General features: G+C 39.1%; 4 protein-coding genes across 4 annotated transcripts; 3 read left to right on the forward strand and 1 right to left on the reverse strand.

The window, feature by feature from the left end:
* The first annotated feature begins 1,263 nt into the window (after positions 1 to 1,263).
* On the forward strand, positions 1,264 to 4,285 carry LOC138636962 (olfactory receptor 11A1-like). Its single transcript, XM_069725359.1, has 2 exons — positions 1,264 to 1,287; positions 3,317 to 4,285. Exons 1-2 carry the CDS (start codon positions 1,264 to 1,266, stop codon positions 4,283 to 4,285), a joined length of 993 nt encoding a protein of 330 aa, XP_069581460.1.
* Positions 4,286 to 5,952: 1,667 nt separating this feature from the next.
* LOC138636963 (olfactory receptor 11A1-like) lies at positions 5,953 to 6,903 on the forward strand. Its single transcript, XM_069725360.1, has 2 exons — positions 5,953 to 6,612; positions 6,715 to 6,903. The coding sequence occupies exons 1-2, from the start codon at positions 5,953 to 5,955 to the stop codon at positions 6,901 to 6,903; spliced, it is 849 nt and encodes a 282-aa protein (XP_069581461.1).
* Positions 6,904 to 8,671: 1,768 nt separating this feature from the next.
* Positions 8,672 to 9,850, reverse strand: LOC138636969 (olfactory receptor 11A1-like). The gene has a single exon (XM_069725365.1). It carries the CDS (start codon positions 9,815 to 9,817, stop codon positions 8,864 to 8,866), a length of 954 nt encoding a protein of 317 aa, XP_069581466.1. The 5' UTR covers positions 9,818 to 9,850; the 3' UTR covers positions 8,672 to 8,863.
* A 2,750-nt stretch (positions 9,851 to 12,600) lies between these two features.
* On the forward strand, positions 12,601 to 13,542 carry LOC138636964 (olfactory receptor 10J5-like). Its single transcript, XM_069725361.1, has one exon. The coding sequence runs from the start codon at positions 12,601 to 12,603 to the stop codon at positions 13,540 to 13,542; it is 942 nt and encodes a 313-aa protein (XP_069581462.1).
* Positions 13,543 to 17,256: the final 3,714 nt, after the last annotated feature.

A 17,256-nucleotide genomic window follows, 5' to 3' on the forward strand; every position in this document is an offset into this window, starting at 1 on the left:
TGACTGTGACATATGAGATAGATTATAATTCAACATATTATAGTTACGGTTCTGCACCCTGAACACCCTGAAGACAAAATCAAATTTTATTTCAGTATTTTTAAATAGTTAAAAAGTTATTCAGCTTTAATTAAATATTAAATCAGCTGCAGGAAGAACTTTATTTTAGTAATTAAATCAAATAATATTCTTATTAAATGAGTATAAACTGCAGCACATTCTGTTCCATACTTGAAGCCGGCGTTGAACCTGTTCATCAGGTGAAATCAGACGAAATCTGCAGCTGGTGACGTTTTGACTTCTGGCCTCATCAGAGAACATTTTCAGGTTCTCTCGAGTCTCGGATGTTTTTCTGAGGTTTGTCTGCTTGTGACAGAGGTTGAATCGACCGCACTAGAATTTAAACATAAACCGCGTTTTACTTCGTCGGTGGGAAGTTTAAGTGGAAGAAAACCTCCATCAGAGGACGATCCACAGAGCAACATGCTGATTAATCAGGAAATCCAATCAAACTCTGTGAGGGAGAACTAACTGCTGGTCGACCACCTGCACTGTGTCTCTGTGACCAGCAGGTGGAGCTGTGGGACATCAGTGTCAACTCTGTTGATTTAAAGTCTGTGCATCTGGAGGCACCTTCTACTTCCTGGAGGCACCTTCTTCTTCCTGGAGGCACATCCTACTTCCTGGAGGCACCTTCTACTTCCTGGAGGCACCTTCTACTTCCTGGAGGCACCTTCTTCTTCCTGGAGGCACCTTCTACTTCCTGGAGGCACCTTCTACTTCCTGGAGGCACCTTCTTCTTCCTGGAGGCACCTTCTACTTCCTGGAGGCACCTTCTACTTCCTGGAGGGACATTCTACTTCCTGGAGGGACATTCTACTTCCTGGAGCCGCCTCCCTGCAAGAAGTGTTGATGTTTGTAAACACAAACTCACACTTTATTCTGGCTTTTAATAGAATTATATTTATTTCTTCAAATTGTATATAAATGTATCCATTTAAGTCAGTTTCTTTCTACTTATATAGTGTTATATTTATCCTTTCATCTTTTCTCTGGTGTAACAGATCTACAACAAAGAATCAGGGCTGCAGTCAGAAAAAAATAACAGAAGGAATTATTTTGAGTTAATGTTGAAACATCAAGTCAAAAAGTCGAGAAGTTAAAATGAATCAGGGTTAATTAAAGTGATGCTGATGAATGAGAACGTTTGCATCATCTGCAGTGTGAACCTCTGAGACTGACCGAGAGGGAGATCGCTCGTTAATGAAGTCCCTCAGGTCAAAGGTCGTGTGAGGCATCCCAGAGGCGTCTTCACGTTCAGACACAGTTTCCACTAATTCCCTCTGAAAGAAATTACAGACGGAGCTGCTGACCGGAGGGACCAATCAGCTGCTGACCGGAGGGACCAATCAGCTGCAGTCCACGGAGGGCCGAGCGGGATAACGACCTCCTCGGGACCGTTGGTCTGGCGGTGAACCGACTGGACGTGAACTGTAAGTCCCTGAAAAATGTCATCATCTCGCTGCCACTCTGAAATCACATCATCGAACAAACAAACTTTTGGAATGAAAAAATTAAAAATCTTCCAGGAAGTTTTAAAAAAGCCTTAAAATGTGTGATTAAAAAAAAAAAAAGTGTCCAAACTGAAAGACATCGAAACGCGGTAGTTTAGTCTCAAGAAGAGACAAGGGTTTTATAGATGACAAGGTTTTGGAAGTCGGTACCAAGAGCCACGACTCTCCATCCCAACAAAGTCAACTTGAGTTCGTTTGTTTGCTCACCGATTGTAGGCGGCCTGTCGATATTCAGGAACGGAGCTCCGAACATAACTTCATTTGTTAAATGGGGACGGTAGCTGGAGAGGTCGACTCGTTTAGTTATACGTGCAGAATGTGGTTGGACGTTGTTCTGCTGAAATAAACAAGACCTTCCCTGAAAGAGACGTTGTCTGGATGGCAGCATATGTTGCTCCAAAACCTGAATATATCATTCAGCATTAATGCTTCCTTCCAGATGTTCAAGCTACCCATGCCATGTGCACTAATGCATCCTGTACCATCACAGATGCTGGCTTTAGAACTGAGCTGATAACAAGCTGGATGGTCCCTCTCCTCTTTAACCTGGAGGATGCAGCGTCCATGATTTCCAAACAGAATCTCAGATTGTGATCCATCAGACCTCAGGACAGTTGTCCACTTCACCTCAGTCCATCTTCAATGATCTCGGTTCAGAGAAGGCGGCGGTGTTTCTGGATCATGTTTCTATCTGGTTTCTTCTTTGGAGAGTTTTAACAGCATTTGTGGACGCAGCGATGAACTGTGTTCACAGACGATGGTTTCCACAAGTGTTCCTGAGCCCATGCAGTGATTTCCACTCCAGAATAGTGTGTTTTTAATGCAGTGCTGCCTGAGGGCCCGAAGATCACCACCATCCAATATTGGTTTCCAGCCTTGTCCCTTGTGTTCAGAGATTTCTTCAGATTCTCTGAATCTTTTAATGATATTATGAACCGTAGACGATGAAATCCACTAATTCTTTGTAGTTTTACGTTGAGGAACATTATTCTGAGATTGTTGAACTATTTTCCAACACAGTCTTTCAGAGTGGTGAACCTCTCCCCATCTTCACTGCTGAGAGACTCTGCCTCTCTGAAATCATCTTTTTATACCCAATCATGTTACTGATCTGTTGCCATGGTAACCTCATTACTGTTGAGATGTTCCACCAGGTGATTTTTGTATCTTTACACAACTGGAAAATTTTACATTTGGTCTATTTTCAATGAAATATGAGTTTACATGATTTACAAATCATCACATTGTGTTTTCATTATAATTTTTAGCATCCCAACTGTTTTTGGTTTTATTTGTTGTCTTCAAGTTTTTACTGAACATCTTGAATTAGTTCTGAACTGTTGGACACGACCTCATATTTGATGGTTTGGGTTGTTAGAACCATTAATGAGACACTGCATTTGTCAATAAAAGGAAGTTGTCCCGCGGGGCGAGGAGGCCGTTCAGAAGTCTGAGGGAGCCTTTAAAGTGAACGATGTCGCTGCAGCCCAGTTAGAAGCGACTGCAGCACCACAGGAGAATAATACTGAACACTGAATACTAATATTATGAATGTGTCTTTAACACGTTCAATGAAGAGGAAACAGTGACTTTATGCTGCTTGTGGGATTTTCTATCTTTTTTCCTGCGTTGATGAAATATGAAAAGATATGTTTGATGTAAACAACTGATTCACTATCAGGCTGAAAGAAATGAAGTGAAACTTTGCTTATTCAATGTTTTTAATGACTTCATCGTTTTAGAGGATGACGATGAATTCAACTTCAACTTTGTCTTATTTCATTCTGGAAGCTTATTTACAACTTGGAGCGTTGCGGTATTTTTATTTCGTTCTAACTGTGATGTTGTACGTTGTGATCGTGGTCTCCAACGTGTTCCTCCTGGTGGTGATCTGTGTGAACCGCAGCTTACATGAACCGATGTACCTGTTCCTGTGCAGCCTGTTAGTGAACGAGCTGTATGGTAGTTCAGGCTTGTTTCCCTTCCTGCTGCTTCAGATCCTGTCGGACGTTCACACCGTTCCTGCTGCGTTCTGCTTCCTGCAGATTTTCTGTTTGTACTCGTACGCTAACGTAGAGTTGTGTAACTTGGCCGTGATGTCGTACGACCGCTACGTCGCCATCTGCTGGCCGCTGCAGTACAACACACGCATGACGTTCAACACGGTGGTCATCTTCATCGTCGTGATCTGGTTGTACTCCTTCGTCAGGTGTGTGATCAACATATGTTTGAGCGTCCGTCTGACTTTGTGTGGAAACGGCATCAACAGTTTGTACTGTCAGAACTTCCTCATCGTCAGGCTGGCGTGTTCCGACACCAAAGTCAACAACATCCACGGACTGTTCGGGGTTTTTCTCTCCATCGTGGTTCCTCTGCTTGCAATCCTGTTCTCTTACACCAAAATCCTGAAGGTGTGTTTCTCTGGCTGCAGCCGGACGAGGCAGAAGGCCGTCAGCACCTGCACGCCTCACCTGGTGTCTCTGTTCAACTTCTCTTTCGGCTGCTGCTTTGAGATCCTGCAGAGTCGGTTCGATTTGAGCGATCTGTCCGCCGTGCTGCGACTCCTTCTGTCACTTTACTTCCTCCTCATTCAGCCTCTTCTGACTCCCGTCATCTACGGGATGCAAATGTCCAAAATCAGGAAAATATATCAGCACATGTTCTGTTATAAAATGTTGAGCTGTTACAAAGATCCTCTGCAGGTTCAGTGATTTACTTTAAATCTAAAATAATATTGTTATTTTTCATTGATTAATGTGTTGAATGGAAATGATTTCAGAATAGAATAGAAATGAGTCCAATGTGATGGAAGGAGTAACGTGGTGATCTGTCGCTGCTCTCCTCGCCTGTCCTCTTTCTTCTGACCGATGTCCTTCAGGATAAATTTGACGGGACTCATTCTGCCTCTTCGTGTTGTGAACCTCCACACTTTCAACCTGATCATCTACAGAATACAAAAATATATTTAAACACTTCTTTTGTGATATAATATTGACTTGAAGATATTGTGAATAATTTAGAATCAAATATTTGCTCGTTTTAGATGTAAATCTATGTAAATGTCATTTTTCCTGACATCTCACCATCACAGAGATACACGAGCCACTCACCAATATTTGTGCCAATATTTTCAAACGTGACTTCTTCCAGCTGACAATTTTGTCTGAGAAAATAAAAATATGCTGTATGATATTGATCTGACCGGCTGAATCCTAAAAGGCCGTTTTGTTTGTAACGATGGAAAACATGAAAGTGATCTGGTACTTTTAAAAGTGGAAAAAAAAGTCCCCAAGAAGAAATGTGAGGAGGTGTTGATCAGGGAATATAATACTTCAATACCACAGTAAAGCACAGAATTCAAAATCAGTATTGAAGTGAATATTCATAGAAAAGTTATTTGGTGACCTATTTTCCATCCCTGTTCTTTGTATTGTGTAATAAATTCAAAATTTAGGGCAAATTTATTGTTGGCAATGTCATAAACTGTCCACCAGAGGACCTATGAGGGTACTTGTGTGTCTTTTTTATACATACAGTGGAGGACCTCTGGTGAGTTTGTCCACTGACTAAGAAATGAACAGTCTATAATTGTAATGGAGGTTTATTTTAACAGAGACAGAATATAAAAAAGAATCCAGAAAATCAAATCATATAAAAGTTATGAATTGATTTGTATTTGATTGTGAAATAAGTATTTGATCTCCGACCAACCAGCAAGAATTCTGTCTCCTACAGACGGTTAGAATCGTCCTCTCGCTTTAAGAAAGGACTCAGAATCTCAACCTCTATAAAAGACACCCGTCTTAACTGGTTACCCGTATAAAAGACACCCGTCTCAACTGGTTACCCGTATAAAAGACACCCGTCTCAACTGGTTACCTGTATAAAAGACACCCGTCTCAACTGGTTACCTGTATAAAAGACACCTGTATAAAAGACACCCGTCTCAACACGTCACCTGTATAAAAGACACCCGTCTCAACTCATTACTTGTATATTGTTTTACTACAAATGTTGATTTCCTTTTTTTATTCCCTTTCACAAGGAACCCTAAAGACCTTTGCTGCAAGTTGAGCTTTGAACTGTTGACGTGACATGAATTATGTATGAGCGGCGCTCCGGTGGGAATCGTTATGCAAAGTATGGAGCAGCAGATATTACCGTGGCGACGCAGCAGTGTGCTGCACAGGCAGACAAATGTTCAACTATGTGGACGCTGTGATTCATTTTTGGCCTTCACACGTTGACATGTGAACGTTGGCGTGAGACTCGGAGGAAGTGATGTTCGTGTTGTTCAGAATAATGAGCTGAGGATAAGAAATGGGAAGCAAATATTTCTCCAACTTTCTGTGCTGTTGTTCTGTGAGCTAAAAGGAGAATGATGGTAAATTCCACTTTATCTTATTTTATTCTCAGCGCTTACATACATGTAGGAAGTTTGAAGTACTTGTATTTCCTGTTGACGGCTGCTTTGTACCTGGTGATCATCGTGGTGAACGCGTCGCTGCTGGTGGTGATCTGTGTGAACCGCAGCTTACATGAACCGATGTACCTGTTCCTGTGCAGCCTGTTAGTGAACGAGCTGTATGGTAGTTCAGGCTTGTTTCCCTTCCTGCTGCTTCAGATCCTGTCGGACGTTCACACCGTTCCTGCTCCGTTTTGCTTCCTGCAGATTTTCTGTTTGTTCACGTACGCTAACGTAGAGTTGTGTAACTTGGCCGTGATGTCGTACGACCGCTACGTCGCCATCTGCTGGCCGCTGCAGTACAACACACATATGACCTTTAAGAAGACGGTTATCTTCATTGGTGTCTTGTGGTTGTATTCCTTCCTGAAATTCTTAATAACTTTCTCCCTGAACGTGCGCCTGCCGCTGTGTGGGAACACCATCAGCTCTCTATACTGTCACAACTACCTGGTGGTGAAGCTGGCGTGTTCCGACACCAAAGTCAACAACATTTTTGGACTCTTCGGGACGGTGCTCACGGTTCTGGTTCCTCTGCTTCCCATTCTGTTCTCTTACACCAAAATCCTGAAGGTGTGTTTCTCTGGCTGCAGCCGGACGAGGCAGAAGGCCGTCAGCACCTGCACGCCTCACCTGGTGTCTCTGTTCAACTTCTCTTTCGGCTGCTGCTTTGAGATCCTGCAGAGTCGGTTCGATTTGAGCGATCTGTCCGCCGTGCTGCGACTCCTTCTGTCACTTTACTTCCTCCTCATTCAGCCTCTTCTGACTCCCGTCATCTACGGGATGCAAATGTCCAAAATACGAAATGGATATAAAAGTGTGTTCAGTTGTAAAACTTTGACTCGTTGCAGAGACGTGACGTAGAAGTGATTGTTTTAAAATAAGTTCTTTGACATGTTTGAGTTCACAATGAAATGTATTTTATTGTGTTATGAAACGATAGATTCTTTATAAACTTCATCATCTACCTTTTCTCCGTCACTGATTACTGTGAACTAACGTGATATTTTCTGGAAAGACTTTTAATAACATAATAACATGGTCAGAGCTGGTTTATTGTATTCATGTGTTAATAATAGAAAGAATTCCTTCGTATCGTTCTGAATATTGAAAGATGAAACTGACTGACAAAATCAAATGAAAAGCTCGATGGTGTTGTGTGTGTGTGTGTGTGTGTCAGTGTGTGCAGTGTTAGACCATGGGTCTAATGAACCTCCCCCCCCCCCCCACACACACACACACACACACACACACACACACATTCTGGTTAAGTGTTTGTGAAACCACTGAGTGCTGCTGATTCTTTTTATGCTGCAAAGCTTCTGTAAAACTCCGTCAGTTGCTCCTGCTAATGTCATCAACCATCAGTGATGTCATCAACCATCAGTGATGTCATCAACCATCAGTGATGTCATCAACCATCAGTGATGTCATCAACCATCAGTGATGTCATCGTTGGTTTGTGAACGTTCCGCTCCCTTCACTAGTTACCAGTAACCCTAACCCACATCCGTTTCCAAACATTGGTACGTGCGTACCGTGCTACGAACAGATCAGGTCCAGTCTACATCCAGGACATGGTCCAACCTTACACCCCACCCCGTTCACTCTGCTCCTCCTGCTCCTGCTCCTGCTCCTCCTCCTCCTCCTCCTCCTCCTCCTCTGTCCTGGCTCCTAAATGGTAGAATGAGCTCCACCGACATCAGGACAGCAGAAACTCTGAACATCTTCCACCACAAACTAAAAACACACCTCCACCTCCTCCTCCTCCTCCTCCTCTTCCTCTCCTCCTCTCCTCCTCCTCCTCCTTTACCTTGAACAGTAGAACTTTAGTATCTTAAAATAGAACTTACTGATAGAACTTTGTAGTTTGGCTTTCTTGAAGAAATTGTATTTTCTTGATTCTTGTTGTTCTGGTTTGAACCCTCATGGTTGAAATGAACTTATTGTAAGTCTTTGGATAAAAGAGTCAGATAAATGAAATGTAATGTGATGTACTGTAACGTTATGAATCCTCCAGTTCAAATTCTGTCCGTCACCATCTTGATAGTTCGGAGTGGTTTGGAGCAGGAAGTGACCATATTAGGTCTCCAATCAGATCAGTCAGATCCAGCGCTGGCTCCTCCCCCAGCTCGTCCAAATATGGTCACTTCCTGCTCCAAACCACTCCAAACTAACAAGATGGTGACGGACAGAATGTGAACTGGAGGATTCATAACGTTCACAAACCAACGATGACATCACTGATGGTTGATGACATCACTGATGGTTGATGGATGATGGTTGACTCTACGTCACAGATCAGAGCAGTGACACACTGACAAGAACATTTAAAAGAAACTGGCAGAATGCCTGTTGAGAATAATATCTGCAAAGTAACAACTACACTGACTGAGATGTTCAGACGGAGAAGTTTGGTCAAATAATCAGAGCAGAGATAAAGACTGAGATTATTTAAAAGACTTTAAACAACAGTTTATCAGATTTACTGCACAAATTTTAGACCTCTATTTGTCTTTTCCGACTTCAAAGTATCAGTTAATTATTTGACTTTTCTGCTTTGTGATAAAACTTGAATAAATATAAACTTTCATGTGTTCCAGATGGCAGACCACTCTATTGATATCACACACTTATACCCAACATGACATGACCAAGTTCAAACCATCATATAGACTTCAAACAATGAATTAAACAATAAAACAAAATTTAATCCATGAAGCTAAAACAACACACAAGGATAAACAGGAGCAGGAGTTAATACTCAAAAAAACATGGAACTGATGCGTTTCCATCTTAATAAACACTCACAACATCTTGAAATCTAAAAATCACTGCGTTTGGCTGTGATTTTGCCAGCGAGCAGCCTCCTGCAGATGAGCCTGACGTTGGTGAGGTTGAGTCCGTACACCAGCGGGTTGAACAGCGGCTGGCAGCAGATGAAGTACACGGACAGCAAGACGCGCAGCATGTGCGGCACGCTGCTCATATCAAACCGGCTCTGCAGGACCTCAAAGAAACATCCGAAGAAGAAGTTGATGAGCGAGGCCAGGTGAGGCGAGCAGGTGCTCACGGCTTTCTGCCTCGTCTGTCTGGAGCCGGAGAAACAAACTCTGAGGATCCTGGTGTACGAGTAGAGGATGAGTCCGGCGAGTCCGACCAGCACGGTGAAGGTGTAGACGAGTCCGTACACGTTGTTGACGGTGGTGTCGGAGCACGCCAGCTTCACCACCGCGTAGTTGTTGCAATACAAACCGTCAATGACGTTCCCACACAGACGCAGAGACGCGTTCGGGGAGATCATGACGACAATGAAGACGACGGGGAGGAACCACGAGAGGGCGACGAGCACCGACACCTTCTGGAGCGTCATGCGGGCGTTGTACTGCAGAGGGTGGCAGATGGCGACGTAGCGGTCGTACGACATCACAGCCAAGTTGTAAAACTCCACGTTAGCGTACATGTAGAGACAAAAAATCTGCAGGAAGCAGAACGCAGCAGGAACGGTGTGAACGTCCGACAGGATCTGAAGCAGCAGGAAGGGAAACAAGCCTGAACTACCATACAGCTCGTTCACTAACAGGCTGCACAGGAACAGGTACATCGGTTCATGTAAGCTGCGGTTCACACAGATCACCACCAGGAGGAACACGTTGGAGACCACGATCACGACGTACAAACACACAACGACCAGGAAACAAAGGTATCTGAGGAGCCCGGTGTCGACATAGGACCCCATGATGAAGAAGGAAACCTGCGTGTAGTTCATCATCATCATCTTCTATTTGATGCAGAGAAACAAGATGTTAATGAAATATTCTCACTGATGACAGACAGATCAAAAACAACGTTTCAAAGACAATGTTTCAAAAACAACGTTTCAAAGACAATGTTTCAAAAACAATGTTTCAAAGACGTTTCAAAAACAACGTTTCAAAAACGTTTCAAAGACGTTTCAAAAACAATGTTTCAAAAACCACGTTTCAAAAACGTTTCAAAGACGTTTCAAAAACAACGTTTCAAAGACGTTTCAAAAACAACGTTTCAAAAACAACGTTTCAAAAACAACGTTTCAAAAACGTTTCAAAGACGTTTCAAAAACAACGTTTCAAAGACGTTTCAAAAACAACGTTTCAAAAACATTTCAAAGACGTTTCAAAAACAACGTTTCAAAAACGTTTCAAAAATAACGTTTCAAAGACGTTTCAAAGACGTTTCAAAAACAACGTTTCAAAAACAATGTTTCAAAAACGTTTCAAAAACAACGTTTCAAAAACAACGTTTCAAAAACAATGTTTCAAAAACAACGTTTCAAAGACGTTTCAAAGACGTTTCAAAAACAACGTTTCAAAAACAACGTTTCAAAGACGTTTCAAAAACAACGTTTCAAAAACAACGTTTCAAAAACAACGTTTCAAAAACGTTTCAAAGACGTTTCAAAAACAATGTTTCAAAAACAGCGTTTCAAAGACGTTTCAAAAACAACGTTTCAAAAACATTTCAAAGACGTTTCAAAAACAACGTTTCAAAAACGTTTCAAAAATAACGTTTCAAAGACGTTTCAAAGACGTTTCAAAAACAACGTTTCAAAAACAATGTTTCAAAAACGTTTCAAAGACAATGTTTCTAAAACGTTTCAAAAACAACGTTTCAAAAACAACGTTTCAAAGACAACGTTTCAAAAACAATGTTTCAAAAACAACGTTTCAAAGACGTTTCAAAAACAATGTTTCAAAAACAACGTTTCAAGGACATTTCAAAAACAATGTTTCAAAAACGTTTCAAAAACAATGTTTCAAAAACAACGTTTCAAAGACGTTTCAAAAACAACGTTTCAGAAACAATGTTTCAAAAACGTTTCAAAGACAATGTTTTAAAAACGTTTCAAAAACAACTTTTCAAAGACAACGTTTCAAAAACAACATTTCAAAAACGTTTCAAAGACGTTTCAAAAACAACGTTTCAAAAACAATGTTTCTAAAACGTTTAAAAAACAACTTTTAAAAGACAACGTTTCAAAAACAATGTTTCAAAAACAACGTTTCAAAGACGTTTCAAAAACAATGTTTCAAAAACAATGTTTCAAAGACGTTTCAAAAACAACGTTTCAAAGACGTTTCAAAAACAACGTTTCAGAAACAATGTTTCAAAAACGTTTCAAAGACAATGTTTTAAAAACGTTTCAAAAACAACTTTTCAAAGACAACGTTTCAAAAACAACGTTTCAAAAACATTTCAAAAACGTTTCAAAGACGTTTCAAAAACGTTTCAAAAACAATGTTTCTAAAACGTTTAAAAAACAACTTTTAAAAGACAACGTTTCAAAAACAATGTTTCAAAAACAACGTTTCAAAGACGTTTCAAAAACAATGTTTCAAAAACAATGTTTCAAAGACGTTTCAAAAACAACGTTTCAAAGACGTTTCAAAAACAATGTTTCAAAAACAACGTTTCAAGGACATTTCAAAAACAATGTTTCAAAAACGTTTCAAAAACAACGTTTCAAAAACAACGTTTCAAAAACAATGTTTCAAAGACGTTTCAAAAACAACGTTTCAGAAACAATGTTTCAAAAACGTTTCAAAGACAATGTTTTAAAAACGTTTCAAAAACAACTTTTCAAAGACAACGTTTCAAAATCAACGTTTCAAAAACCTTTCAAAAACACTTCATAAAATCAACTGACCGTTCTTCTGAAGAGATTCAGTTACAGTAACATACGTGTTCACCTGAAGTCACAGTAACATACATGTGCGTGTGTTCACCTGCAGTCCTGATCCAGTTGGACTGAGTCTGGGATTCTGCCTCCGCTTCATTTATCCTCTCTGACAGCATGACGTCGTCACCAGAGGACAGACAGACGGACAGCCATTCTCCGAGCTCGTCCTGCTCGCTCACCTTTCTACTCCTTCTAGATTTTTTTTTATAGCAGATAATTTTCCCCAAAAACATTTTTGGAATTTGTTTTGCGGTAAAGCTGCAAAACTAAAATACATTTTTACTTTTTATAACTACCTGATCAACATTAAGATATAATATACGGAAAAAAAATTAAATCATGGCCTCGATTTAATATTTCGTGGCCTACATTTAGTATTTTACGGGCTTGATAAAGTAGTTTGAGTCCTTCATTTAATATTTCATGGCCTCTGTTTATTTTTTCGTGGCCTCCATTTATTATTTCTTGGCCTGTTTAGTATTTCGTGATCATATTTCCTTTTAATATTTGCTGGCCTCCGTTTAGTATTTCGTGACCTTGATTTAATATTTTGTGACCTGTTTATTATTTTGTGTTTACAAATAAAATATATGGGTGATGTCACTGCTGGTTGCCGCTTGGTGGTAAACAAAAGTTTTTTTTAATTTGATGTATTCCTCTGATCATTTGGCATCGGTGGGCGTTAACGAACTTGAAGAGGTTAAAAGCAGCAGAGCAGAGTTTCAGCTCAGTCAGGAGGGACTCAGTTCAACTGCAACATGTTTCTGTTGTTTTAAATCCAGAATGCCTTCATCTTCTGCAATGCTTTTCTTGGTGAACTCTTCTTTGGTGTCTGCAGGACGATGAGAAACTTCACACAGGTGTCATATTTCACACTTACTGCTTATTTTGACGTTGGGATTTTTAAATATCTGTGTTTTATTGTTGTCATACTGCTCTATATTCTAATCGTGGTCTCCAACGTGTTCCTCCTGGTGGTGATCTGTGTGAACCGCAGCTTACATGAACCGATGTACCTGTTCCTGTGCAGCCTGTTAGTGAACGAGCTGTATGGTAGTTCAGGCTTGTTTCCCTTCCTGCTGCTTCAGATCCTGTCGGACGTTCACACCGTTCCTGCTGCGTTCTGCTTCCTGCAGATTTTCTGTTTGTACTCGTACGCTATTGTTGAATTTTTAAACTTGTCCGTCATGTCGTATGACCGCTACTTCGCTATTTGTCATCCTCTGCAGTACAACGCATGGATGACCCACGGCAGGATTTCCCTCCTGGTTGCTCTGGTGTGGTTTTATGCTGCTGTCATATGTTTTGTTCCGATATCACTAAGTTTCCATCTGCAGCTGTGCGGGAACATCATTAACAAAGTGTACTGTGATAACTACCCCATCGTCAAACTGTCCTGCTCCGACACCACCGTCAACAACATCTACGGTCTCATCACCACCTCTGTGACCATCTTATGTCCTGTATCTCTGATCCTCTACACCTACATGAGGATCCTCAAAGTGTGTTTTTCTGGATCCAAACAGACCCGACAGAAAGCCGTCCGCACCTGCACACCTCACCTCGCCTCTCTGCTCAACTTCTCTCTTGGCTGCTTTTTTGAAATCTACCAGAGCAGGTTTAATATGAGCGGCGTACCGAACATGTTACGGATATTTTTATCCGTGTACTTTCTGACATGTCAGCCGCTTTTCAACCCTGTGATGTACGGCCTGAAACTGGCAAACATCCGAGCCATCTGCAAAAATCTGATTTTTGCTCAAATGCAAGAGATTATTTTATGAAAAGTTGTCTTTACATTCATAACCAGTGTATTTTGTTATATGATGGAGAATAATCTAACATATACTTTGTTGTGTGCCGTTGACACCGTTTTGCTGCCGTAACAACCGGTTACACCGTCAGCTGTAGAAATGGTCATAACTTACTGTAGATTTTTGAAAGCATTGTGTCAAATTGAGAAATCACTTGTGTTCGTTAGAAGAAGACAAAACAAAATATACATTGTAGTTGTTTGCATGATTTATCTTTGTCTTCAAATAATAAACCGTTCACCAACCGCCTAAGATTTAATGTCTTCTGGGCTTTTCAGGGACTGAAACAGGAGCTGGGATAACAAAGAAGTCTGAATATATGAGCCTTTCTTTAACACCACATCATCTGTTACCTGATATCCTGGACCTGACCGGCGGCTTTCTGAAACCTGTTCAATGATGTGAATAACGGCTCTTCGAATAGATTCACATCTTAAGCCGAGACATGACTAAATACGAAACACGACTTAATACGAAACACAACTTAATATACTGAAACACGATTTAATAGGAAACACGACAAAATACGAAACAAGACTTAAGACTGAAACACGACTAAATACAAAACAACTTAATATGAAACATGACTTAATACGAAACACAACTTAATACTGAAACACGACTAAATACAAAACACGACATAATACGAAACATGACTAAATACAAAACAACTTAATACTGAAACACGACTAAATACAAAACACGACTTAATACGAAACACGACTAAATACGAAACACAACTTAATACTGAAACACGATTTAATAGGAAACACGACAAAATACCAAACAAGACTTGATACTGAAACACGACTAAATACAAAACAACTTAATACTGAAACACGACTAAATACGAAACATGACTTAATACTGAAACACGACTAAATATGAAACACGACTTAAGACTGAAACACGACTTAAGACTGAAACACAAATAAATACAAAACAACTTAATACTGAAACACGACTAAATACGAAACAAGACTTAATACTGAAACACGACTAAATATGAAACACGACTTAAGACTGAAACACGACTAAATACAAAACAACTTAATACTGAAACACGACTAAATACGAAACACGACTTAATACGAAACACAACTTAATACTGAAACACGACTTAATAGGAAACACGACAAAATACGAAACAAGACTTAAGACTGAAACACGACAAAATAAGAAACAAGACTTAAGATTGAAACACGACTTAATACAAAACAACACTGAAACACGACTAAATACGAAACACTGCTTAATACTAAACACGACTAAATCTGAAACATGACTTAATGCTGAAACACAACAAAATATGAAACACGACTAAACACGACTGAAACACGATTTAATACTGAAACACTATTAAATACGAAACACAACCTAATACGAAACACAACTTAATACGAAACACAACTTAATACTGAAACACGACTAAATATAAAACACGACTTAAGACTTAAGACTGAAACACAAATAAATACAAAACAACTTAATACTGAAACACGACTAAATACAAAACATGACTTAATACTGAAACACGACTAAATATGAAACACAACTTAAGACTGAAACACAAATAAATACAAAACAACTTAATACTGAAACACGACTAAATACGAAACGACTTAATACTGAAACACGACTAAATATGAAACACGACTTAAGACTGAAACACGACTAAATACAAAACAACTTAATACTGAAACACGACTAAATTACGAAACACGACTTAATATGAAACACGACTTAATACGAAACACAACTTAATACTGGAACACGATTTAATAGGAAACACGACAAAATACGAAACAAGACTTAAGACTGAAACCCGACAAAATACGAAACAAGACTTAAGATTGAAACACGACTAAATACAAAACAACTTAATACTGAAACACAACTAAATACGAAACACTGCTTAATACTAAACACGACTAAATATGAAACATGACTTAATGCTGAAACACAACTAAATATGAAACACGACTTAATACGAAACACAACTTAATATGAAACACAACTTTATACTGAGACACGATTTAATAGGAAACACGACAAAATACGAAACAAGACTTGAGACTGAAACACGACTTAATATGAAACACAACTTTATACTGAGACACGATTTAATAGGAAACACGACAAAATACGAAACAACTTAATACTCAGACACGACTTAATATGAAACACGGCTTAATACTAAACACGACTTAATATGAAACAAGACTTAAGACTGAAGCACGACTAAATACAAAACAACTTAATACTGAAACACGACTAAATACGAAACACGGCTAAATACAAAACAAGACTTAAGACTGAAGCACGACTGAAACACGACTAAATACAAAACACGGCTTAATACTAAACACGACTAAATACGAAACACGATTTAATAGGAAACATGACTTAATACTAAACACGACTAAATACGAAACATGACTTAATACTGAAACACAACTAAATACGAAACACGACTAAATACGAAACACGGCTTAATACTAAACACGACTAAATACTAAACACGACTAAATACGAAGCACGATTTAATAGGAAACACAATTTAATAGGAAACACGACTTAATATGAAACACAACTTTATACTGAGACACGATTTAATACTGAAACACAACTTAATACGAAACACGACTTAATACTGAGACACAACTAAATACGAAGCACGACTTAATACGAAACATAACTTAATACTGAGACACGATTTAATACTGAAACACAACTAAACACGAAACACGACTAAATACTGAAACACGATTTAATACTGAAACACGACTAAATACAAAACACAACTTAATACTGAGACATGATTTAATACTGAGACACAACTAAATACTGAAACACGATTTAATACTGAAACACTACTAAATACGAAACACGATTTAATACGAAATATGATTTAATACTGAATCACGATTTAATACCGAAACATGATTTAATACTCCCTATTTCATTTTCCCCATTGTTTTTGTGAATATGTTTTTTAGTTGTACATTCGTCTATTTATGTTTTACATGTCTATTTATCTTTTTATTTGTTTGCAAGTTACAACCGGAGTCAAATTCCTTGTACAGTACTTGTAAACATACCTGGCCAATAAAGCTGATTCTGATTCACGAATAAATAGGAAAATATGACATGAATACAGAAACACAACTTAATACTGAAACATGATTAAGTGGTAGACCTCTACTAAATATTAAAACTCGACTAAATACTGAAAGTCTACTAAATATTGAAATAAAGCTAAATACCAAAACATGAATAAATTCAGAAACACGATTTACTATAACACGTGTAAAAAAATACTGAAACACAACTCAGTATTGTAACAGGACTTAAAACCTAATGAGAGAAAGGCTGGATAAAATCGTATTATTGCAACATCCATGTATTTTGCGTGACAGCAAGTAATAGAGTAGAATATTAGAATTCTTTATTCAAGCGTGATATGAAACGTTATTATCCTCTTATTATCTGTTCTCTTGACAAAAGAATAACAACTATAAACCTTCATGGAGACCGAGGCATACAAAAAATAAAGTCTTTAAAAACAAAATAATACTGTAAACATACTTTTTCTTTTCGTTCTTTCCTGACGTGGATGTTTAAAATGAACCAGCAGTATGAATGAGTGATGTCATCCGTGGTGACGCTGCTGCTTCTCCTGAA

This window comes from Brachyistius frenatus, unplaced genomic scaffold (assembly GCF_029030835.1).
Source record: "Brachyistius frenatus isolate BFR_SWC_R1_liver_20210118 unplaced genomic scaffold, ASM2903083v1 Contig_420, whole genome shotgun sequence".
NCBI lineage: Eukaryota > Metazoa > Chordata > Actinopteri > Embiotocidae > Brachyistius > Brachyistius frenatus.